At 58.5% G+C, this 24,648-nt stretch overlaps 1 protein-coding gene across 1 annotated transcript; it reads right to left on the bottom strand.

Annotated features, from left to right (window-relative positions):
- Nucleotides 1–1,842: 1,842 nt before the first annotated feature.
- On the bottom strand, nucleotides 1,843–22,935 carry VOLCADRAFT_106641 (uncharacterized protein; the record flags this gene model as incomplete). Its single annotated transcript, XM_002955010.1, has 29 exons — nucleotides 1,843–2,633; nucleotides 2,736–2,808; nucleotides 3,145–3,260; nucleotides 3,291–3,331; nucleotides 3,669–3,898; nucleotides 3,939–4,346; nucleotides 4,615–4,659; nucleotides 4,862–4,921; nucleotides 5,246–5,359; nucleotides 5,785–6,365; nucleotides 6,619–7,082; nucleotides 9,151–9,472; nucleotides 10,050–10,269; nucleotides 10,394–10,741; nucleotides 11,096–11,496; nucleotides 12,692–12,879; nucleotides 13,055–13,833; nucleotides 13,982–14,050; nucleotides 14,243–14,737; nucleotides 14,840–15,159; nucleotides 15,190–15,823; nucleotides 16,405–16,700; nucleotides 17,004–17,203; nucleotides 18,809–18,852; nucleotides 18,914–19,061; nucleotides 20,220–20,224; nucleotides 21,248–21,405; nucleotides 21,864–22,199; nucleotides 22,335–22,935. 29 exons carry the CDS (start codon nucleotides 22,933–22,935, stop codon nucleotides 1,843–1,845), a joined length of 8,487 nt encoding a protein of 2,828 aa, XP_002955056.1.
- Between the last annotated feature and the right edge of the window lie 1,713 nt (nucleotides 22,936–24,648).

The raw sequence follows: 24,648 nt of genomic DNA, 5'->3' as shown, positions 1-24,648 counted from the left end.
ACATATCGCGTTGTCGTCGAGCTTCCTCGCGTTGTCGTCGAGCTTCCTCGCGTTGTCGTCGAGCTTCCTCGCGTTCCTCGCGTTGTTGTTGATCGTCTTCACACAGCGTCTTCAGGTGCTCGCGTAAGCCTTCGTTATTAGGCTCCGCCGCGACCTTCCCCGACACTTCTACGATTTGCTCGTCCAGAGACTTCATGTTTTTTGGCTGAGAGAGCAGTTAAGAAAACTCGCCTTGTGTAAATGATAGTGATCATTATGGCGGGGCTTGGGGTTGCTAAATCCTAATCGAGGTTAGGATCCCCTGGAGTGGTCGCTAGTACGGCTGCCATGTAACTAAGCGCAAAGTAATTTCAGTATATATATTCGAAAGCTTACAGGACAAACCATGTTTCCGCTTTGCTACAAAATGGCCGTCCCTCCATCCTCTTTCTTGTTCAATCCTCGAACTATCTGAACGAATTCGCACACGCTTATGACAACCTTGGCCACCGTGTCCCGAATCATTGTCTGAATACCTAGCCAACTTGCAGCTCCTAGCTCCATGTAAGTGCGGCTCGAACCGGTGGCGGCTTGCAACATGGGTGTCGCCTGCAACACGTAAACGGTGCATACGGCCGGTATTGCATACGGTTGAGCAGCCGTCGCCGCCCTGCAACAATGCTGTCTGCGTCGGTAGTAACATGGGGTCACGCCATCCAAATAACTGCTGTTTGATCGACAGACACGGCAACATACTGCTTATAAAAATGTCCAAACTACACCAGTAAAAAGTTGGGAGAAGGAAACAAGAATTTCATCCTCGAAATTGTGGCAAGGAGAGGGTGCCAGCACCCAGGGCCTGCATGCAATTGAGCAGGGAGGAGGAAATGCTCCCATCCTGTCCCCCTGTTGGCCCTCAGGGGCTAACGCGCCCATGCTGGCCAGAATGGCAAGAATGTTTCCTGGTTAACAATTAGTGATACCCTCAGCCCAAGGTCTGAAATGAAACGAATGCTCGGTGGCACATTGTCCCAGGCCTCCTCATGGTAGTTAAGACAGACCATGGTGGAATTTCGCGCACCTCACACGTGCAGCAGCATTGGTGCAGCACGACAGCACACAAAAGGCAGCAGCAAGCCAGTACGACAGCCCTGGCTCTCTGGCTAGCGGCTCCCTCCAAAGCAAAAAATAAAACGTCCACATCGTCAATACCACCGGGTGGAAATAATGAATGCATCTCGGTCAGCAGTACAGTACTTATGCCGAGGCGGTCGCTGCGGTGTCGGTTAGCTACTCTAGGCGGGAAGGCTTTCTCCCAGCCGGGAAACCTTCCCAACACACAATCCCGCAACAAAGCTAACACAACTATGAGGGGCTTTAAGGTGTTATGGTTATGCGGGCAGCAGTACCAATGATCCGTCCGCATTCACAGCTTCAACAGAAATGATAACATAAGGTATTAACAACATAGGATTCAGCCTGTCCCTGCGGCACGTGGTTATAAAGCACATAGTCAGATGTCGAGCAGCAGTGCTTGATGGACAGCTCACTTTGCTCAGGTAACGTGAAACGTCTGTTACGTTGGCTTGCTCAGCCCTTAAGGCCCATAAGAAGATGGACGAACCTGTACGGCAGGGCCTCCCCACAGGAAAACGGCTCCATGACTCAACAAAATGTTTATGAAACACGGAACAGTCCAACGCTGCTCCCTCTACAGACACAAGATAATAGTCGTCAGACACTGACCGTTCTAAGCAGCCTTGTCGTATGTATATACCATGTATGCTGTACAGCATGCAAGACAAGATCCACTCCGCACATCTCTTCTCTCCACCCGCAAAACAACCAGTGGAGGCATTATTACTAATCGTCGTACTCAGCCAGTCGGCCTCCAGCCCCAGCCACCTCCTCCTCCTTCTTGGCTACGAGCATAATCGTGTCTTCATGTTCATCGTACTGCAACGTGCATCTGACCTCAACCAACAACCGCTCCGTAAGGCCCCACTTATCCACCCGCTTGTCCGGCCCCACTACAAAACCACGATCCACAGTGTGGCACGCACGACACAACGTCTGGCATACACCCCGCACGCACTCCACCACAGGCGTCCACGCCTCCGTGCCACCGTCAGCACAGCGCCGCCGCGCCAGACCGTGCGCCTTCATCACCGCCGGCAGCAGCGGTGATGTCCACAGCCGCCGCGCGACTGCCGTACAGCGTGCCAGGCATGACACTAGTCCGAGCACTGCCAGGTGCAGCACCGCCGGGCGCTCTGAGTCCCCCGCCGCCGCCTTGGGGCTCCCAAGAACCGACACCAGGTGCGCCTCCAGATCACAAAACAATACCTCCGGATGCACCGTGCCGCTGGCCATCAGCTGCCACAGTGCACTGGCAGCATCGACAGCGGCACGCTCCGCTGCCACCGCCACAACAGCAGCGGTGCCGCCGCCACCGCAACAACCCCCCCTGGCGGCCAGCAGCCAAACGAGCTCCGACAGCACCGCCTTCTCCTCTTCAGCGGCAGCCCCCCGGGCCGCCGTACCCTTGGCAGCGGCGCCGCCGCAGCTGCCGCCGCGAGAACGCAATTTTTGCGGCCGGGCAAGTGTTCGTCCCACACCCTCGTACACCGTGATGGCGGAGTCAAGCATGCATGCTGCGGTGGCACGGACGCGGGCGCGGTCCGCCGTGCCGGCGTTGCTGGACAACGGCGCGCGAAGCGTCTCGACCGCCAGCCGGAAGCTGTCTCTCGGCTCACCAGTGGTCGGATCCGGCGGCAGGCCGAGCTCCACACGGGCCCGATGCAAGTTGGTCATCACGATGAAACATGACTGTGGAGGAGTGTTTGTTTCGGGGTGTACTACTTTGGCGTGTTACGTTCCTGTTGAAGGTTATATTTTACCAAACAACTGCGATGTGGGTCGGGAATACGGGTGATAAGCAGCAGTGGTATTACCTCGGCCCCAGCCGCCAGTGGTATGAGCACGACGGCTTCTGCTCGTAGACCTCCTTCCATAACTTGCACCACATCACCAAAAAGCTTTGGAGGCCAAGTCCTCCTAACCCATAGGCCAACCCGACCCCCCCCCCCGATTTCCCCAACCTCACAACAACTCCCCTCCCGCAACAACAACACCCTCCATCGCCTCCCCCGGGCCGTGACCCACCTCCAGCAGTTGCACCCCCAGCCTCCAGCTCGAGGTGCTATCCGATAGCTGTCGTACTGACCTCTCCGCAGTGCCGTACAGCCCCTCAGCCAGCGGCCTTGAGGTGGTGCTAGAGGCTGTGGCGGCGATGGCGGCGGCGCCCTCACCATGTAGGCTGAGGTTGGTCAGCAGAGCCAGCAGCTGCAGCCTGAGAGGGGAGGGCGCCAGCAAAACATGGAAGAAGAGAAGGGAAGAGTTGGCTTTAATAAGTTAACACCTGTACAACAGGGAGGCGGAAGGCGGTGTACGGCAATGGACACCTTACCAGCTTTCAGCAACAAATGTCGACACATACCCCCGACATGCCGACATGACTCCGGAAGTCGGTACCCTTCCTTGCCCTTCTCCCTCCATTCATTTCCCATCCCGAGTGCCTCTGGCCCAAACTTTCATTAAAACTAAAATCGTAAAACCTCCACGCGTAAAACCCTCAAAACCCTAAAACCCTCGAAACCACCGCACTCGGTACCGTGGCGGCGGCTCACCTTAGCTCCTGCCCACTTCCACTCAGAGCGGCAGCTGTCGAGCGCGGGGGCGGCGCGCCGTCATCAACATCTGGCAGCTCCAGTAGTGACGCGATGTACGGCATAAGCCCCGGCTGACCACAAATGGCCTTGCATCCGCCGGCGCTGAGCGTCACTGCCACCAGCACTCCCATGCAGCAGGTCTGCAGCTCCTGGACCTGCACTGCTGTCGGCGCCGTCGACACCCGAACCTGCCGAACAGAACGTACGGCATTCAGCCACTGACGGTACCAGTGGCGGCGGCGGCGGTCTGCGGGGCGCCCCCCCGATGTCCAAGAGGGGCAGCACGAGCGGCGGCGGACGTGTCGCCACCCGTGGAGGCATGTGGACCGCGCTGCCCCCGACACGGCTGCCGCCGCCGCCAGTAGACCCCCCGCTACCTCTCGACCCGTCCGGGGCGCCTATCGGTGTGCAACCCGAATCTGCCACAGTGCCGCTGCCGTCAGAAGGCGGCGGTGCGTGATCCATTTGTCCGCCGTGTGTGCCCTTCCGTGGTTCTGTAGGGGCCAACACTGCTGCCGTGGCGACGACAGCGGAACCCGCAGGTCCTGTATCTACTTCTGCCCCCTGCTGCTGCTGCTGCTGCTGCAGCAAGGCAGAGCCAGCAGCCACAATCGCCTGCATGAGCTGCTTCTTGCCCTGCGAGGAACAGGAGGAGATGAGGAGGCGGAGGAGTAGGAGGTCAGAAAGCCGACCGGACCAGAAAAGACCATACACGAAGGCTGCCATAACGACCGACTCTGAGAATGGATCCCGCAAGCGCAGCCACGAAAACTCCCCGTGCGTGATGAGGTGCGTGCGTTACCCGGCGACCGGAAGCTTTCCTCTCCTCTCTGGCCATAGAAATGGGCTCAAGACACGGCCTATGGCAGCACGGCGGTACGGCGGTACGACCAACACAACGCACCGTCAGCTCCACACGGCTGTCGATTATGTTGCTCGAGTCCATGTCCTGAGTGTTGCCGAGGGGGTCCCCAGTGCCGCCGCCGCTGCCGCTGTCCGTTTGTACCGCCCTGCCGCCACCACGGCCGCCGCTGCCGCTGCCACCGCCACCGGCGCTACCTTCGCCGCCGGCCCGACCGCCACCGCCACCATCGTCATGCGTCTTTCCATGCACGGCTGGCTTTGGCGGTGGCGGCAGCGGCACGTCGTACCAGCGGCCGACACGCAGTCACCGAAGCCCTTGGTGTCGTACCGGCTACCGCCGTTGACGCCTGCGTCAGCGGCGGCATGGTGGCCGCGCTCGTCTTGCGCGGGCGCATCTTTCGCCATTCTGGTCCGCATGATGTTGAGTTGGGAGGTCTCTGAGGTACTGAAGTCCCCTGACGCCAGCAGCCACAGCAGGTAGGCGGCGGCGCAGGAAGCGGCCAGGGTGAACTGTTCCTGATGGCGACATGAACACGATGGAAACAAGACAAAACAAAACAACAAAGAAAGAGGAAGTCCGTGGGGACGTCCTGAATCTGTGAACCTGGGATGTATTTGTTGCCAAAGAAAGGTCAAAACGCAACTTCACAGCTCTCACAGTGGAACGTTACCTGCTCCGGCTTCTGGCAATGACCGCTGGATGCAATGCCGTACAGGCTCCGGAGCAGAGCGTCCTGCAGCTGGCGCTGAGCCTTACGCACCTGCGTGACTCGTACATCCTCCACCTGCATGTACGGAATCATGCCGTACGGAGGCGGCGGCAGCGAACAGGCCGTGTCGCACGTCCCCTTCACACGCGCCACTGGACCTGTGTTTCATTGGTGATTTGCAACACCCCGAGCCAGCTCCTGCTCAAGGTAAAAACCCTCAAACGAAAGTGGTGCTGCTTCTCCGAGAGCCTCAACCTCTCGTAATGGGACCCAGCTCTGGCGGCTACGACCGCTGTCACGTACCTGTGCATGCTATGGATTGGTGTCGGACGATGCTAAATAGTGTACAGGAGGGGGAGGGGGAAAGACGAACCACACACGATTGAAGAACGATTGAGGGGGAGGGGGAGGGGGAGGAGCAGAAGGAAGAAAAGGTGTTCTGGAAATGTAACGAATATATGGAAAGCGGCATGTGCGATGTCCGCCAGCAAGCAGCGCACCTGCCCCTGTCCTCCCGCACCCGCTCCCGTGTCGCCGCCGCCGCCGTCACCCTCGTCACCCTCGCAGCCGCTCCCATGTTCCTGACTGCCAGCCACACCAGCCTCCTTCCCCACATCGCCAGCCTCCTCCACCTCTGTTACCCCAATAGCTCCCACATCACCATCACCACCATCAAGCTCAAACGTCGCCGAATACCCTCCGTCCTCACTGCAGCAGCTGCCCTTAGGCGGCTTCAAAGCCGCCACTGGCGCATTGGCCCTCTGCCCGTCGGCCGCCGGGCCCCCTTGCGCAGCAGCACCACAACCACCACGTCCACCCCCAGCGACAGCAGCGGTGGCGGCGCCGCCGCCCCCTGACACCGCCGAGCCGTCGTCCCGCTCCTTTGCCCCGTTGCCCTCTCCCTCCACATACTGGCGCTGTGCCCCCTCTCCGGCCGTGTCGAGTGGCAGTAGCAGCAGTAGCTTGATGAGGCGCTCCGGAACCCGGCTTTGCTCCGGATTAGGCCACTGGCTGGGCACCTTCTGGCCGTCACAGATCAGCAACGCCGCGGAATGTACGGAGCTGCAGGCCGCGAGACACTCTGCTCACATATACATACGCACATACACACGGAATGTGTGTGCATGTGTGTCAGCTAGCAGCTCTCCGTGAGGAAGTTGAGCAAAAAGGTGAGGTGAGGTGGCCTGGAGGGGTTCAGGAACAAACGATCCGGATCCAGGTACGACAACCACAACCGGATAATAACGGCCGCCATATCTCAACCCACGCATCCCCGCACTTACATACCCACCCCACCCCACCCCACTCCACCCCACCCCACCCGCACCGTGCACCTGCCAGCAGTACTCCCTCCGCCGCGAGCTCCACCACCGCTCCGCCCTCCGTAACGCCCGCCCGCTTGGAGCCCCTCTTCGCCGCTTCCTCCATTCCTGCCGGGGCACCAGCACCAGCACCAGTCCGCTCAGGTAATGGGCCCCTTACCCCAACCGGGCCCCCGCCGCCCCCGCCCTCGCCGTCGCCTTGAGCAGCAGCAGCAGCAGCAGCAACAAGGCGCTTCAGCGCTCTGCACGCGGCCTGCAATGCACCACATCGCTCCAGGGCGGCTAACCCCCCCGCATCTGCCGCCACCTCCCGCATCGCCCACAGCACGTCGAAGCAGCCCCCCTGCTCCTTCTCCTCCTTGTCCTGCTCCATACGCTCAGCTAGTAGCTCCATCAGCCGGGGACATGGTCTGAAGCTGGGAGTGGGAGCCGCCGGCGGCTGCTCGCCAGGCCATACCCAACAGACAGAGACCCCCCTGGGGGGCAACAACATCCGTATGCGTGCGTGTTTTGGTGGTTGGCGGTTGCGAAGTGCGAGGAGGGCATGTTCAGATTACCGGAGGTCCTGACTCCCATGTCCTTTTGGGGTCCCAGGTCTGTTGGGGGCCTTATGAAGCTATGGCGCTTGGGGGGCGGGATGTGGTCTGGGGGGTCCATTTCGCTTTGACCGCCGCAGGGTTGTCAGACTGCTGCAGGTAAACTATTCCGTAACCGTGAGGCACTGAGGGTGGGTCCTCCGGGGCCCCAGATCCCTTGAAACAATGACCTGCGATAACAAACCCTTGATGTCCGGCCTTGTCAGGAATGCTCTAATGCCACCTTGATTATTTCCGGTAGGGGTATCCTTAGGACGACCCTTCCATCCCCCCATTTTTAGGACGCCACGTGTCACGACACGAAGACGTTTTCCCTTCGAGGAACATGCAATTAGCCCAGTAGACCAGTACCTGGCGGACATCCCGACGGGGACTGTTAATGAGGACAGGTAGTACGGCACACAAGCGCTGGACCAGCGGCAGCAGCATCGGCGGGTGTAGCTGCGCACAACGGGCCAGGAGCAGGGCCGCGGGACCTTGCAGTCTCTCTACCCCGAGTTGCGGAACGAGGCGGTGGAAATAGCCGTGGCGCTGAGGGCCCGGAAGAAGAGGAGTGGGGAGAGGCGCACGGAGAGAAAGGAGGGAGGGGTTTATCAGAAGGGACGCAGGTTTGGACGAGATGCCACATGCGGGTCTGGATGGGCTTACAAGCGGCGTAATGGCCTGGAAGCAAAATGGCTTTTTTTGGTGGCTTAAAAATGGATTTACCATGTCATGGAGTATGAGCGCAGCTGCAGTAGCAGTGACCTTAAGAGCAGAAATTGACCCAGAACCAGCGGCTCTACACATCAATAAATAGACATATGGGGCTGATATGATCGTCGCGCCGGCTGTTGCCCCCGAACAGCTGTGGACCCCGCACAACTGCAAGGGGCAGAAAGTCCTGAAGACAGGAGTGGGGGTTTGAAACTCGCACCTGCACGTACTGAACCTCCTTGCTGGTCCATGATTTTGATAGGAGTGATTCAAATGCATGGGGGTGGCTGGTGAAGTTTCCGTCCGCCGTGACAGGCTTGGTTGCGGTGTGCAGAGGTCCGCTCCCGTACGCATCGTCCCTCTGCGGCACCGGCCCCGTGGGTCGAGGTTCTACCGGAGTAGACAGTACGTTGTCATGAGGGTAATATCTTTACTTAAGGTTCGTCTAGCGACGGGAAAATGCCTGCTGATGGTCCACCGTGGCCCTGGGGACTCAAACTCAGACGGAACATGTGTCGTCGATAACGCCGTCCAAGCATCTCCTGGAGACGAAGTGTATAGCAGCAACGGGTACGATGTAAACTCGTTAAAGTACTTATTGAATATCGCTTGTTTGATTGCAATAGAGCTTCTGCCCCGAGTAGGGCCAATTCCCGAGGTATGGTCACCATCTTCCGAATCATCATGAATAATCCCCAAAAAACGGACGGAATTAGCTGTCCCTGTAACAGTCCGACTTCCTGGCCTGCGTAAGCTGCTGCGCGTCGCAAGAGGAGTGTATCCGTCGTTAGTCACAGAGGACGCCATTTCGACTTTGCCGAGCTATCTATTATGCATATGAATTAATCATATAACCTATAGTGATTCAAGCAAGTTCAAAACTGGCCAAGCATGCAGATGCGGTTACAGTGTCCGTTACCGGTGGCGGTTACCAGCAAAAGCATAAACCGCGCGACACCTCCAGCGCTCGAGTAGGAGGGTTCAGTATCAGTCACCTATGCCCAGCCTCAATCTGTTTTACAGCGCGATTCCCCGCTCGCCGTCAGAAGCTGCTTCAAAAAACGCCAGCAGACCGGATGCAGCTGCTTAGCACGCCGCCGCTGTAGGGTCCCCGGGTCCAGCATATGCAACTTCGCGTCATCTTCATCACCTTCGTCATCACCCGCCTCCTCCTCTTGCCTCACTCCCTGACCATCACCCGCTTCCTCGCTTTTGGACCCAGCCTTTACCGCCCCGTTGCGCTCCACCCCACCCCCCCGATGGCCTCCCCGACACCTCCACCGCCGCCACCGGCGACGACGCAGCACCCCCGCCCGCCTGCTCCTGCCGCAGTGTCGCGAACAGCTCCCGCATCGCGGCCTCTACAGCCAGGCCCCACAACGCGCCACCGCGGCCACCACCGCACGCTACCGCCTTGGCTAGCAGCTGCAGCAGTGCATGCATGCGATAGGCCTTCTCTGGCGCCGCACCGCCTGAAAGGATGCTCAGGGCCAGAGGACTGGATCCGGCGCTCCCCAGCATCTCCCAGATCGCCCCATGCGCCTCATGAGGGCGCACTTCCTGAAAGTCTGGACCTGGGGAATGTACCGGGGAGGAGGACCCAAACAGCAAATCCCGGTGTCGGAGCGAGAGAAGGGGGAGGGAGGAAAAAGGGGGACATATGCAAGCAGCAGCCACTACTGCTGATGGAATTGCTGCTGCTGCTTAACCCGGTGGTGCGTCACGGTCGGTACTGCTTTCCAAGTAGTCATGAAGATGGGAAGCCGATCCAATCGGCACAGGGGACCAGGCCGTTGCCCGCAGCAGTCCGTGGAGGCTATCTTGGTTCCCATGGCTTCGTCCAGTGACAGTGACTACTGGGTCATGCGCCACCATACGAGCTCAGTGCCATCACACAGCGCACCCTACACAACTTCTACGGACACATGCTGCCCCTGCCACCTCCCCCCTCCGCCTGACTCGCACCTAAGCCCCCGTCCTTACGCCCTGATCGCCCACACACAATCAGATACACAGCCGCCCACACCCGTTCATCCAACTTGTCTGTCAAGTGCTCCCTGGGCGAGATCACTTGCCGGTTGGTATGCTCCCGAGCCACGAAGCGGGTACTCTCCTAGCTCCCACCCCGGTCCCCTCCAGTCAACCACCCACCTGCGAGCGCCTGGGCCACCCCTGGCACCGCCAGCATCCAGCAGTGCAGCTCCCGGCTGCTGGCCGCACAGCACAGCGCCGCGGACCGGAGAGGCTCCGTCTCCGGCAGGGCCCCCGCCGCCGCAAAGAACACCTCCAAGGAGGCCAACACGCCCGTACCCTTGAGTGCCGCCGCCAGGTCCGCATTGCCGGGGCGCTGCTGAACGTAGAAGTCTAGCACCTGAGGTTGTCCGGTGGTTAAGGGGGGCCAGTAAAGGAGGAGTGGTGCGGACTGGTGAGGAGATAAGATTTTTTCCAAAGTGGTTTGCGGCCTGTGGGTCCGCATAACGGAAACTTGGACCCACCTGGCACACCAGCACAATGGCAGCCACCTCCTCCGGACCCGGCCCCGTTAACCTGGCCGTCTGCTGCTGCTGCTGCTGCTGTATCACCACTGCCGCCTCCGTCTGCACCTGTGCCTTTGCCGTTGCGATTTTCCCAGGTCCTGGCCCCATCGTCCTCACCAGCTCGCCTAGACAACGCTCCAGAAGGGGCAACATGTGCTTGTGGACTTGCTGCCAGAGCCGCAGCTTGGCCGAGGCGGCTGTTAGTTGGCCCGCCAGCGTCACCACGAGGGACAGGCAGGTGGTGGCCTCAGCCATCAGAAGTCCCTGGCCTCGACGAGCCGCCCCGACAGGTCGTTGTCGGTCGACCTGGTCGCACCCACACCAGTGGCGGATGAATGTCGTACTTGGAGGACCAGATCACACCAGCGTTGGAGCGCACCAAGTTGGGGAGAGATTGAGGACATGTCCCCAGGTAAGGGAGATGCCAACGCTAAGACCCAATCCGAAGCGTGGATACTCCCAACCAACCTCACGCTCAGCCCCATGCCACGCTAAGCTAAGCCATAGACACGCCATCCCATGCCCTGCCCTGCTAGGCCAAGATATTGGTCGAGGCCATGCGTTTCAAAGATGCGCAATGGCAGCCCGAGGCGCCCTGCAAAGGCATGCACGTGTGCCTCTAGGACTGCTATACAAGGGTCGAAGTGGTAAAGCCCTTACTTGAGGCAGCGAAGCAACGCACTGCAGCCCGACGGCGTCCCACAGGTTGTCCAGGGAGGCCAGCTCCGACGGCTCCGCCGCAATTCGGTCCGCCACAAGGCCCACATAGGCGTGCAGCAGCGGCTGCAGCTCCAGGGAATGCCGGTGCGCGCCCAACGCCTGCAGCAACTGAAACACCCCCTGAAGGAGCGTGCCGTCGCGCCACAGCTCCGGGTCGTCCAGCAAGGCATAGGATACATGCCCCGCCAGCCGTAACAGCCGCGCGCGCAGCGCCGTCCAGGAGTACGGCGGCAGTAAGGAAGGTCCGGGCGGGCCCGGGATCGCCCGGTCTCCGCCGGGGGCAGAGGCGTCCGCGTGTGCTGTTGCTGCTACTGCGGTAGCGCCACCTGACGAGCTGCTACCTGGGCGTTGGGTTGTGTCGATTTGGGTTTGGGTTTTACATCATGTTTAGTGCGCGCCGTCGATGAATGCAGTTGTAAGCTAGAAGATGGCGATGTAGATGTAAATAAGAGAGAAATGAACCGTCCAGGCGCTGGCTGTGGCTATAGGTCGACAGCGACGCAATTGCATGATGATGGGCTGACAATCTATTACCACTAGCAGGTATGCGCGCGCGGCAACAACTGGCAGCTCTGGAAACCTCCCTCATGAAATGATGTGATGGAATCTCAACACGGCACAATGATGAAGGCCCAACCCAGTAGGCATGCTCCCCACGAAACCGCGGTCACCGCTACCGCCACATCCTTTTCCCCGCCTGCACCGCCACCCACTTGGCGCCTCCAGGTCTTCGAACACAAAATCGTCGCCATCCTCCGCCGCCGCCTGCGTCTCCTCATAAACTTCCTGAGGCGGCTGTTGTTACTGCTGGTCTGCCGGCGGCCCGTTTCCGCATTCCGGAGGCTCTGCCGCCATGAATAGAGTCCCGTTCTTGTCGGCATCTGCTGCCTGGTGCACCCCACAAACAAGAGCCGCGGCTTCGAGTTCGCCGTCCAGATGTGAGTGTGGCGGCAGCGGCAGCGGAAGAAGCAGCTGCTGAGGCCCCATCCCAGGCGGGTGTTGCGAGCCAGAGTGTCCTATTCTATTGCACGGGGTTATCGCCTCGCTTTTGCCAGTTCACAGTTGTTGTATGCTAAATGCAGCCAAGACATTTTGTTTGGCTATGTGCACAATGGATGGCTGAAGGATTTGGCGGCTTGCGTCGCAGCAGTTGGAGTTGAAGAGTTTGCCGGGACCGGATTCTATCACGGGACTCGAAGGGCGGAAAAAGTGCAGGAAAAACAGTTACAGTTAAGTGTGCAATTTGCGAGTACTCGCCGTTGGGCGCTCCACAGCTTATGAATGACCTTGCTGAGGCGGTTTTCAGCGGTGTGATGCAGTGCTGCTTCAATGCGCAATGTTAAAGGTTATATTTAAGATGGACGGCTTTCATCACCCGCCGGGTGCCTGGTTGCCTTGACTGTCTGCGTATCGGTGATGGTGGCGCTGCGACCTCACATGTGCGTTTCGTACCAGCATGCGCGGGAGTCGCGGCTGATGAATATCGAGCCACCCCTCAGGATAATGCCACCAACCGTCTGGGTCGCGGTAAGGCACTGCTGGAGGTTGGGGTGGCTGGAGTGGGCGTTGCGTAGGCTCCGGGGGAAACAAGGAAGACCCAGATCGTTTCCAGTTGGCCGGTCATGTCACGGGGTAGTCCGGACCTATTTATTCTAATGCCCGTAGGACTGGTGCAGCCGGCGTCCCTCCAGGGCGGTCGGGCTATGGGACTGGTGCTGCGAGACCTGCATGGCATAGCAGCAGATAATAACGAGTGTAAGTTTTGACGAGTAATAATGACCTGAAGAGTTTTCAGTTGGGGGACGCGCGTTCCAAGAGATCGGAGTGCAGCACATGTGTGGTTAGAAGACATGTAGCTGGAAGTCGTGCATGGTGGAACAGGAAAGCTACTGCCCGTACCTTCCGTCAGCACGCAACGTCGCGGGCCAGTGCGCTGCTACCTCTACGCGCTCCGTTGGTGCAGTAGCGTCGCCGCCATCAGGCCGACGAGCAGTCCTGTGGCCACGAGAAGCCTGGTCTCGCCCTGAATCCACCCCCATGTCACTCCACAGGGTCGGCCCGGGTGGAGGGCCACCAGCCGCACCGTCTAATGTTGGGTGCTTCACGCGAGATTTAATGCCAATGACCTTGTCACCGCAATATTTATCAGGTGCTCGAAGCATGTCGTCCTGATCCTCCTGCAGCCCGTCGCCCCCAGCTGCCGGCACACACTTCCGATGTGGAGGGGGCCGCAACCTTGGTGGGCTCATCCGTGCCGCGTCACGCATGGCGCTAATCGCTTTGCTTCCTGGGCCCCTGATGCTTGGTGCCAAATCATCGGCTCTGCCTGTGAAGGCAGTAGCTCCCACAAAGCCTACCCGGCAGTGTGTCGGGTAGGCGCTGGGCCGCTGTCCGGCAGCAACTGCAGGTGAGGGGTCCCGACGCTGCAGTGCAGCTGCAATCCCGGCTAGGACGGCCGGCTCACTGAGCTTGCGAACCTCACTGTGCCCATGTTCGACCTGCCGTCCGGATACACCGGCAGGAGGATGTGATACGGGCTCAGCCGCTAGTGGTCGAAAATCTCGTGGCACAGGACTACCCTGTTGTGGCAGTGGGCCGTTGTGTTGGTAGCTCGGCAAATCGTCGTGCATGGCGGACCCTGCCCCAGCTGCAGCACCCTCCTGAGCCGCAACCATAGCCTGAGGTGTCAAGAAGGAACGCGTTAGAATGTGCAGCGTCAGCAGAGCATGGAGGACAAACGCGAAGTCGGATAATGGACACGGAAAACATGATGTTACCTACTTCTCTGCACAATGGTGTGCAGTGCAAGTTGTCCAGTAGTCGCACCTGCAGTCGCACCAGTAGTCGCGCCTTCTTCCACGCGGTCGTGTACCGCCAGGCCGTATACTGCCATGCCTGCGGGGGATTGAGTAGGGCGCAGCGATACCAATGGGCTGGTTGAACCCAACACTCATAAGCAGGATACTTAAGGATGGGCCCTAAGGACCGCATAATTAATGGCCACTCTCGGAGAAGCCCACCAGCTGCTTTCCTTTCTCATGCTTTAATCAGATCCTCACTTCAAAGTGCCGGATGCTTTTCGTGTACCTGCGCCTGCTCCTTGAGCTTGGCTTTCTTGGCCCGCCACCGCAAGTGGTGCTGGTGCAGCAGGGCCCGCAAGGCCGCAGCAGTTGAGGCGTCGTCACCCGTGGGCGCGCCGGTGCCAATGACTGCACCTGCGCCGCCCGCACCATTTGCTAAAGCCCCATCGCGGTCGCCCGCCGCAACGCCGCCATTCTCAGCAAACGCCGAGGCAGATGGCCGTGCCGCCTCCGCCGTCCTGCCCTTGGACCTCGAAGTCACACCCATGCGGCGGGACATGTCCGTATAATGTTGTACAGCACCACCGGGTGCCGGTGAGGCGGCTCTGCGTGCGTGTTGTTGCTCCCCCCCGTTCTTGTGCTCACCTCGGCGCAGCGGGGAGGAGACGGCGCCAGACAGCAAGGCGGGCGCTGCGGGCTCGGCTAGAGCTCCACCACTCCGAGCTGTACCACGCTGATGAGTAGGTGATGCTTGGTGCTGCGGCAGTGGGGAGGACTGCCGCTGCGGGGAGAAGGGCACGGACGGTAAGGAACCTTCGGCGGGATCAGCCGACGGGGCACCCACGCGTGCAGAAAGGCGCTGCGAGGGAGAGGAGTGCCGTACCAGCAGTGGCGATGCTTGGCGCGGCGGGGAGGCCGAGCGTGGAGACGTGGGGCCCTGAAGCACCGCAAGCTGCGACTTAGGCTGGCGGCCTGGCGAGCCTTGGCAGCTGTTCATCTCACGGCGCTGCTGCTGTTCCTTGGCATGGAAGGCGATGAGCTGCTCCATTGCGGCATCCAGCGCCTTCTGCATCTGCATCTGTAGCCGGGTACTCTCGGCCAGCTGCCGCAGCAATGCCGCATTCATATTACGCATGTCACGTAATGACGAGGATGCTGGCGCAGGTGGCCAAAGAACTTGGGTTGGAGACGGCGGTGTGTTGCCTGCATGGTTCCCGGCACAGCCACACTCACTATCGCGACCAGCATCAGCAACGCCAACATGAATGTTGCGAATAGCAGCTCCGCCAGCAGCAACACCGCCACCGCCGCGGCGTATGGTGTCCCCGTCACCAGCCCCTGCGGCTGCTGCCCTTGAACTCGGCACGGGTTGGTGGGCCCAGTCGTCCACGGCAACTGAAGGCTTGCCGCCCGCCGCCAAGCCCACTGCATCTGGTCTCGCCCTGCCTCGGGAACCGGGACCCTGTGTGGCCTGCTCCTGCTCTGCTAGCCGGGCCAAGACAGCAGCCGCGTCTGGGCCAGCCCTGCTGGTACTGGAACCCGATTGTGGGCTCACGCCAAGGACCTCTGCTTCCGTCTCGAACTGTGCGCGCTGAAGCAACTGGGCTAGGTACTCGCCTTCCAGCTCCCCCCTCGCGGTCCTGGGCGAGCTGCGGTGATCCCCGGTGGCATCGGAAGGCTGGTAGCGTGAGCTGCCTAACGTGGATACAGTCTGGCGTCCGGACATCCGTCCGGGTTGCTCTTCCTTGCTATTGCCGCCTCCAAGCTCCTCGCCAAAGGCATGAGATAGAGATACGCTGCTGGTGCCGCTGCCGTGGGAGGCGAGGGGCCCAGGTTGCTGCGTATCAGGGATGAAGCGCACATGCGCCTGGGAAGGGGGAGGACGCAGTAATGGCGGTGGCGGCTGGCGTTCTCGAGGGTAGAACGGCAGGGATGCGGCGTCGCTGTGGTACGCCCGCATTTCAAAGGGGCCACCATTGAATAAAGCTGCGGCTGGTGCAGAGAACTGAGGTGGTATTTGACATGGCGGCTTCAAACGAGACCTGCAGGCATTTAGGGAAGCGCAAATTTAGTATAATACTGTTGGGCAGAGATATTGTTAATGGATAGAGCAGCAAGGCCCCTATAAATCGAAGAATGATGTATTGGTGTTGAGGATAACGTATGGGCGATTACCAGTAGCAAAACGACAGCGCAATGGTGGCTGTGGTGTTCAGTTGTTCACGCAACCATTAACCTACCCTTAACTGGATCATGATGGGGAGCACAGCCATAAAAACCGCCAGAGACTCGGTAGGAGTGCATTGCTCGCTCTGCACTTCATCCAACCCATCCCCTACCCCATCGGCTAGCACGGTTTGTCGTTTCATGCCGTACAGACCCCAAAAGGCAACCTTCTAAGCTGCAGATGGCGCGGCTCGAAGCCAGCCATAAAGAGGCCCCACTCACCTGCTGCACGGTCTCCTGGTGCTGCGCCAGAAGCTGCTCGAGCACCTCTCTCAGGGAGCCGCTGCCGTTGCCTATCCCAGCGCCAGCCGGAGCAACGCCCGACGCAGCTGCAGTGCTGTTTAGTGGGGCCCACTGGGATTGCCACGCGGAAAGCCGACTCCGCAGGCTCGATAACCCCACATTGTCGGGCACGCTGACGCCGGAGCGACCGCTGCCTTCATCTGGTTGCGTCTGCGTGGACTGGAAAGCGCTTTCCAGCCGCTGCGGGGGAACCGGCGAAGGGACGCGGCAGCTGCCTTCACGTGCAGCAGCAGCCGCAGCATACGCATCGCGTTCTCCAAAGGGCGAGTGCGGGAGGGAGTTCCTTCTTGGGTATGGATTGCGCCCGGGTGAGCGTTCAGCCCAGAGTTGTCCGCCGCGTGACAGACCCTGCTGATTTGATTGAAGCTCGGGCAAGGAAAAGCCTCGCCATGGTGGTCGCTCTGTTGCCGCGCCCACGGCATCATTCCGGCTAGGGACTAGATGTCGCTGCAGAGCTGCTGGGAAAGGAGCCGCTGCAGCTGCCGCTGGGGCCCCGTTATTGTTCAGCCATGCCTCACGGCTGCCGCTAGCAGCCTCTGCTAGCTTGAGCAGCAATTGAAACTCGTCATCGTGCGGCCACGAAACTCCTGGGGATGGCGCCGCGATGGGACCGCTGGCCCCCTGCGGAGACTGCGATGGCTGCTGCGATGACGCCGCGCCCATAGTCCATTGCTGAATCTCGGACAACGCGTAATTTCCGGCAATGAGTTCATGCAGCCTGCTTCCAGGACGCGACGAGGGTGAGCTAAGCTGCTGCTGGCCTGGCGACCCTTTTCTGCTTGGGGATGTTGGCTCTCGAGGGGAGGCAGCGGGTTGCGGGATGCCTCCGGCCCCATATTGCTAAGACGGCTTAGGCCACTGTCCAAATCATTAGCGTCAGCTGGGGGCACAGTCGGTGGGAGCTGCCTCCCTGCCGTTCCGTTAAGTTCGCTATGGATGGCCCGCTCCGGAGGTGCCGGCGGGGCTGCCGGGGCACACGGCTGGTCCCCGGGTCCAGACGTGCGCGGCTTGGTTTGCCTATGGTCATGCGTGGGGAGTTCAATGCGCGTTGGCGACGTGACGCAGCGGTATGTGGTCAAGATGGCTTGGTGCTGGGCTTGGTGAGGCTCCGTTAGCGTAAAGGGCCTCATTAGACTATCGGTGGGACCCCGGGGTTCAGATTGCCGTTCTGAAGGTGGACCAGCGTAGGGGTGCGAGGATGAAGACGGGGCCTGCGATTTGATGGCCTCAGCGCTTGGGTGGTCAGACAGCGCGGAGGAAGGCTGGTTCTGCTGTGGTCGGGGCCGGTAGCCCCGAGGCGAGCCGACTGAGTGCTGCGAACCTGCAGTGCAGGCGGAAGAGGGCCCCAAGGCCTGGTTAATATCAAGCGTCCGTTGTTGATGAACAAGCCGCACCAAAGTGCGCGGATCGGCTACGTTAGCCGGGCTGTGCCAGTTCCTTTAGATTTCCGCAGTCCCTGCAGATGGCAAGCTCAAAGTGGGAATGGCCCGTTGACGAGAAGAATGACACTTCTACTGGAGAATACCCCTGCTAATATTGCGAAAACGAACGTGTTCACCAAGACTTACATAACTGCCCCTGCAGGCGTGCCTATGGCCAAGTCACATTGTCTGGCTACGCAGTTCGCATGCAGGGTCCGTACAGCTGGTGAGAGTGCTGAAATGCAGCGTGCTCAGTTCGTCGCCTGCTACCTCTGCAGCACCATTCTCCGCTGCTTGACCGGCCCGTCCGCAGGCTGTCGTATTATCATCGTCCTCAGCCTGGCCCGATTCAATGCCGTAAAGCAAGGCCCATGTGTCCTGCTCCGAAACCGCCAGGGAGTGGGAAAACAGCTGCACAAAAATGACGGCACATAATGCTCTGAAAGCGCCTCAGGGGCGCTGGCGGTCTGGGTTCAACAGCTCCCGAGGCTGGTGGTTGAGAGGGAGGGCTCCAAAGCTGCTGTCGCTGGCGCAGACAGTGTTGGGTCGGGTGGCGGGGCGGTTCCGGCAGCTCCGAAACCCGTGCCGGGCGCTGAGGACGGCTTCTGAGACTCTGACTGTTGCTGCGCAGGCACAGAGGACGGTGGGCCCCGGGGAACAGGCGCGCGAGCTCCAGCGACCACATTTTCGAGCAGCTTTGCGGTGATGGGAAATAGCGGCTGACATGCTTTGAGCTGCAACGCTGCCCTAGGTTGCAGGGGAACATGGGTGGTGCAGCCAACCTGCGGGGGGAGCGCGCATCTAGTTGATTCTGGAGCAACTATGGATCAAAAGGGGGCGATCACCCGGACACGTGGGACGGCACTTAACTACAGAGAATTGCGTAACTTCCCACGCCATACCTTAGGGTTTCCGTAAGCCCCTCAAGCTCCTCCAGCGAAATGAGCTGCGGCATAAGCATAAGGCAAATGCGGTCTTAGGCGCCAGGGAGAAGCTGTCATGCTCACCGGGAGGTCATATTGCAGCTTTTCGTAGGCACGCTGGCCCAAATCATTGGCTGGTGATGCTTTATTGCTTTGAAGCTCCTTGAGAGCGGCTGCAACAGCTGACGTGAACGCCGCTCGGCAACATGGATCGATCGTAGATCCTCCCCCGCTGCTTGTGAGGGAAGTGCTGGAATCGTTTTGAGGCTTCCTTAGAGGCATCCAAGTGCATCGATGTTTAGGCTATGATAGTGTTACTCGTCCTTCCCGTCACAAACTGGCCTTTTCCATAGGCATACTACCGTATGTTGTTAGGCGGCAATAACAGTATCGAAACATCGCTCAACTACGTGTCAGTGCTATTGGAAGCCTTGTGCCGTCGATCCACCTGTCGTACGGAAACAGTGACGACTGTACTAATTTAAGTACGTCGAGTGTTGCTGTAATCAGTCAGCGAAGAATATATCCATATTGCACATCATAATGGAATTTAATTATTGGGAGGTTTGAGGATATCCGCGTTGACGGGCACACCGAAGTCCCAGAGCTTCTGTCGCGCAAACACAATCGCCGGGCATTCTACCAAAAATGTTTCTCATCCTCAATAGCTTCGTTGCTACGACACACAGCGCACACGCGATGCTCCCTAGCCCTGTTGCTCTCACTGTTAACCGCCAAGTCGGAGACACACAAACGGAAACGGAGTAGGGCACGATGATGCGCCGGGGGGATATAACCCGCGTACGGCTTCAGCAGCCCCATCCAGTGCTTATGCCGGCACATCTTCACGCCGGGCTTCCTACCGTCCGTCACGAAGACTCTAGGGTCCACAGCCAGCCTGTCATTCACCCAGTCGTCCTTGACACGTGCCCTACGGGTGTCCATCAGCGCCTCGACATCAAGCTTGCAGGCCGAGTAACGTCTAACCCTCGGCGGCGGCAGCAAGATTTCGCACGGCATCATCGCAACGGCCGATCTGCACCGCTGTTCTGCCGGCTTAGGACCCACTTTTCAAGCAGCAAACACTTTGTCGTACATATGTCATCTTCTTTTCACGATTTGTCAGTTTAGCTTGGCTCTTACGCCGCGTGTGCGGCGCTATCGATTTGGTAGCTGGAATCTCCCTACAACACATTAATCTACGTTACCTAGTAGCTACCGCACATATAAGGATTAAATGTTTTCCATGTCGCTATAATCGCTGAGGTTCAGCGTCGTCCCAGGTGGTCCCCACACCCACCTCCCCCACATTAGACTACCTAAAGGACACCTCCACTGGCAATGTATCCGCCATATTCATGCAAACCATCGAGCGCGGCTATGCACCCACCACTGCTGCGGCCGGGAGAGGAGCACGTTTATGTTGCTTGTAGTGCCGTGTTTGTCTTTTCGGACAACAAGGCTCAGGCTTTTGGCTCAGGCTGTTGTGAACGCATCCAGGATTACCCGAAGCAAACCAGGCGAAGAAGTCGGCCTTTCGGCCACCAAGGCACAAACCAGGTGCAAGACGACGAACGTTTTGTAGTGTGGAGTTTGTTACACGAGCACAACTCATCAGTTCGCTTTGCTCCTTGTGTTATTGTTACATGGTCGTGGGTGCGTTCCCCGTACCTGCAAACCACCCCAATACGAGCCGAGGGCTCAAGGGCTGCCAGATCGCCTATAAGCACCATCCTACCTCGCACTTCAAACGAAACAAGTGATGAAGGATACTAGCGACCAAAGGGAACGATAGAGTTGCGGTGGGACCATATACGTTCCAGCATCCTTCCCAGGCGTTCAGGTTCCCACTTCATAGCGTCCTTCATGTGCTCGAAGCGTGGGAAATCCACACACGCACACACACGCACACACACACACACGCACACACACATACACGCACGCACACGCACACGCACACACACACACACAAAACACACACAAAACACACAAACACACACACACACATGAAGCCCTTTGATGAAGCTACGAGGACTATTCAGAGATATGTTACTGCTCTTGCACGTTATGTCATTATTCACCCCCTAAATGGCTGGAGTAGTCCCGACAGCCAGCCAATCTTGTCTTCACCGCCACACGCGAGGAGAAAGCAGGGATTCCGGAACCACGCTGGTGACAGACCAGTGGTTGAGAAAAGCATTGAAGCGCGAACGCTTCTTGATCACACAGCAGTAGTCGCGCAACAAATTGCCGCAGTTGGTCTAGGGTTCCCACGAATTAAATTCTGACCTTTCCAACGCATCAGATAGAAACGCTTTTGTCGACGTCCTTCTTCCACTTCCTTGTGAAGCAGAATGGACTCGACTTCAAACTCCAGTTCACCCTCAACAATTTGAGGTGGCGGAGGAGCTTCTGTACCTCCGTCTTGGCCAGCTTGGTCAGGGCCGACACAAAGGATTGCGACCCCTGCACCCAGTCGGCGGGTGCAATGTTGTGCTCCATCTCCACCTCCTCGAGTTGCACCTGAAGGGAGCGGATCAGCGCAGGCCGCTGACGGATAGACGTCGAATCGGCACCTGGGAACAGCAGCCCCAGGGAGACAACATCGGCATCATCATCCATGGATTCCGACCGCTGCAACTTCTCCAAGGCCAGGCGGCGTCTGATGTACTCGCCCTCCCTATCCTGCTGTCGGTGCTGTTCGTGCTGCTGTCCCTGCTGCTGCTGCTGCTGCTGCTGCCGTCGACACCGTACGTACTCCTCTTGCTGCAGATGCCTTACCCGGTCTTGCACCTGAAATAGAACCTCAACTTCGACTTTCCTGCAAGATCAATGTTCATGCAAGAGATTCTTACCTCTATCTTCGACTTGCCCCTTGCCTCTGCGAGAGCTCCTTCCAGGCTGTCATTCCGGCTCTGAGCCGCCTGTACGGCACCTTTCGCCCGCATCTTCATCCTCCACAAGCGAAACGGCATGTCTGCAATCACTCGGTGATTGTACCTGCAGCGCCCAGTCCATTCGATATGCGACTCACGGTTATCTGGCTTCATGTACTGGGTGACACTACCGAGCGCACCCACTACACTGTTCCAGACCTCCGCTGGCTCCCCGGTGCCACGGTCCACCCCTTCCATTCTCACATGCCCAAAAGCCTTCTGGCACGAATAGCTGTGCGCGTATTTGTGCCATGGCGGGATAAGGCACATCATGTTCATGCCGCGCTCCTTCACGCTTTGATCCTCCTGACCCCCCAGCCACTTTGTGTACGAATGGCCCCAGCGGCAGCCAATATCATACCACATGAACTGGATAGCGGTTTGGGCGTACAGCAAGGACTGCAATGTGCAAGTGCAGTACGCGTGGCGTTCACCTGTGAAGAGGTTGATGAGGCGAAAGAGCACTCCGTGATGGCACAGAGCAACACCCAGGGCTGTGATCAGGTCCTGAAAGGGCATCAGGAACACAACCTTCGTTGATTTCCAATCGACACAATTTTCCCGCCCACCACTGTCCCTTACCCTTTTCGATTCTCCTGCAAGAACCTTGTCCGCGTCAAACTTCGAGCAGGTAGTTGCGTCGATAGGCTGTGATGCCTTAGCGTCTTCCAGAACGCCTAATACCCTCTTGTTCTCCACGAAGAAGCGTCGCCGGGGCAGCTGGGGGTACGACTTGCCGTACCGATGGCCCAGGAGGTTTATTTTGAAGTTTGCATCGGAGTGCACTGAGTGAAGAAGCTGAGGTCCCTGTCCAGCATCCTCAACTCCGCCAGTCAGGTTAAGGCCCCATGCCTCCTCGACTGCCTCCACAGCTGCTGCCCCCGCACCATCGGCTGTGCGAAGGTGGCCGCTGGCATCGGTCCCCGGCGGCGCCAGCTGCTCTCCACCCGACCCGCCCGCAGCACCGTCGTCTGCCTCCACAGCTTCAGACCTCGGACCTTGATTGCAGACCGCATCGCCACAGCATGGGCATCCGTTTAAAGCTCCTGACGGCCAGCCATTTAGAGACTCAGGGAAATCGTCGACAAGGCCCCGGAGGTAGTGGTACGCCATCAGGGCTTGTCGAAAGCGCTTCCGTAACGTAGATGGCATGGCGTTTACAGCAACCATTCTGCTCCCAGTTCGCCACCAGCCCGGCACAAAACCGGTCGGCACTCATGTGCCGTGTCGCAAAGGCCAGGGTGTCAAAGAGCTGCAGCAACGTCTGATGCCACCACAACACGTGCGTCCCATCTTTCCGCAGGCGGATATCCATTGAAAACTGTGTGTCCGGGATACAGTCCACCGCTGTAGGCCTGATGCCGTATGATGCCCTACATGTTGGGCACCACCAGGTAGGCACATTCAGACTAACGGCTTGGTCCCAGAGAAGGACGGTCACAGGGCAAGGCTGTCCTGCTGATCTGCCGAGATTGCCGCAGGTAGGGCGTTGACGTGATGTACATTCAACAGCATCCGCCACTTGCCTGCTCTGGGACGACAGCATAGCCTGTCTAAAGTCGGCTGACGTTCCGAAGTCCCGCAGGTATGCCGACGACAGGGCCCCGCTGTAGGGAAGAGGAGACGGTGATGATGGCGCCCGCTCCTCCTCATCGCTGTCGGAAGACAATGCTCCTAAGAATGTCGGGTCGTCAGATGCATCATCGGAAACGTGCGCGGGCTGCGGATCAGGCCAATCAGCCTCATCATCGCCCACGACTACGTTTGGAACAAAGTGACCAGTCTGTCCGCGTACAGGCATTGTTGTGGTGGCGCCAGTGGCCTCCTTTTGTCCGGCATGCCGACTGTCCACCTTCTCTCCACGCTGCACAGCACGGCGTTTGCGATCCTTTGCATTACGTTCCCTCTTGCGTGTAAAGAAAGGAACTTTTCCCATTTCAACGAGCTAATTACGCGACGTAAGTATACCCTGTTGTGTCATACAGACGTTTTCAAACTGCTACATAGGTAGACGCTTATATATTCCAACGCATTATGCATTAACAGTTTGGGTTGGACGCAGGACGTCACCCCGTTAACCGGGATTCATACGGCACAGCTGGTTGGTTATGCTACGTGCGCGCGCACTTGCATATCTCTCTTATTGGATCCGGACATAATATTTACATATATCTGGGAGGACTCTGCTGCTCGTTTTCAAAGTGCTCTGCCAATAATTGTATCGGAGAGCCTGTGGACCTTCCCGAGAAGGCGTGCGATCCGCGGGATACGTCTCCCCGAGCGGCCTTCTCCTTAGGGGTTGGGGAGGGCTCCATAGCTGCAAACAACAGTCGCATTAATATATCATACTTGAGGCAATTCTGTTTAGAAGCCCCCAAACAATATAACTGAAACATTGTCCTTCTATTGAACTGTTATACTTCGCTAAAATTCGCAAGTGGGATTTACCCGCTAGTGCGTCCAAGTCAAAGCATCCGACCGCCGCACGCCAGCTACGACATAGCCAGGGTGGGCGCTTCACAAAACGTATCAGAAAATAAAAACGTATAATGATGCAACTGCTTACTGTCTTTACTAAGCGGAGGTTATGTTCCTGTCTCAAGAAACGAGCACTCTGAAGTAGTTGTCGGCAACTGCCATGGGAAGTACGATCATATACGGGCGGTGCATTCAGACGCGAAATTCTTGGATCTGTTCTCAAATTATCATCCAATTATAGTCCATGGCGTCTGATGAGAAGCCGTCCAGTCCAGTCGTCCAGTCAGACCTTGCTTTGCGTGGGAGTAGGTGTACATACTTTACAGGGCACCTTCGCCAGATAAGATAATACCAATCTGTTCACATGTACTTTTATTCAAAGCATAAAATGTATTACTACCAGTT

This window comes from Volvox carteri (assembly GCF_000143455.1).
Source record: "Volvox carteri f. nagariensis unplaced genomic scaffold VOLCAscaffold_48, whole genome shotgun sequence".
NCBI classification, from domain to species: Eukaryota; Viridiplantae; Chlorophyta; class Chlorophyceae; order Chlamydomonadales; family Volvocaceae; genus Volvox; species Volvox carteri.
Note: the sequence above shows the minus strand (reverse complement) of the source record. Positions and strands in the feature narration are given on the sequence as shown.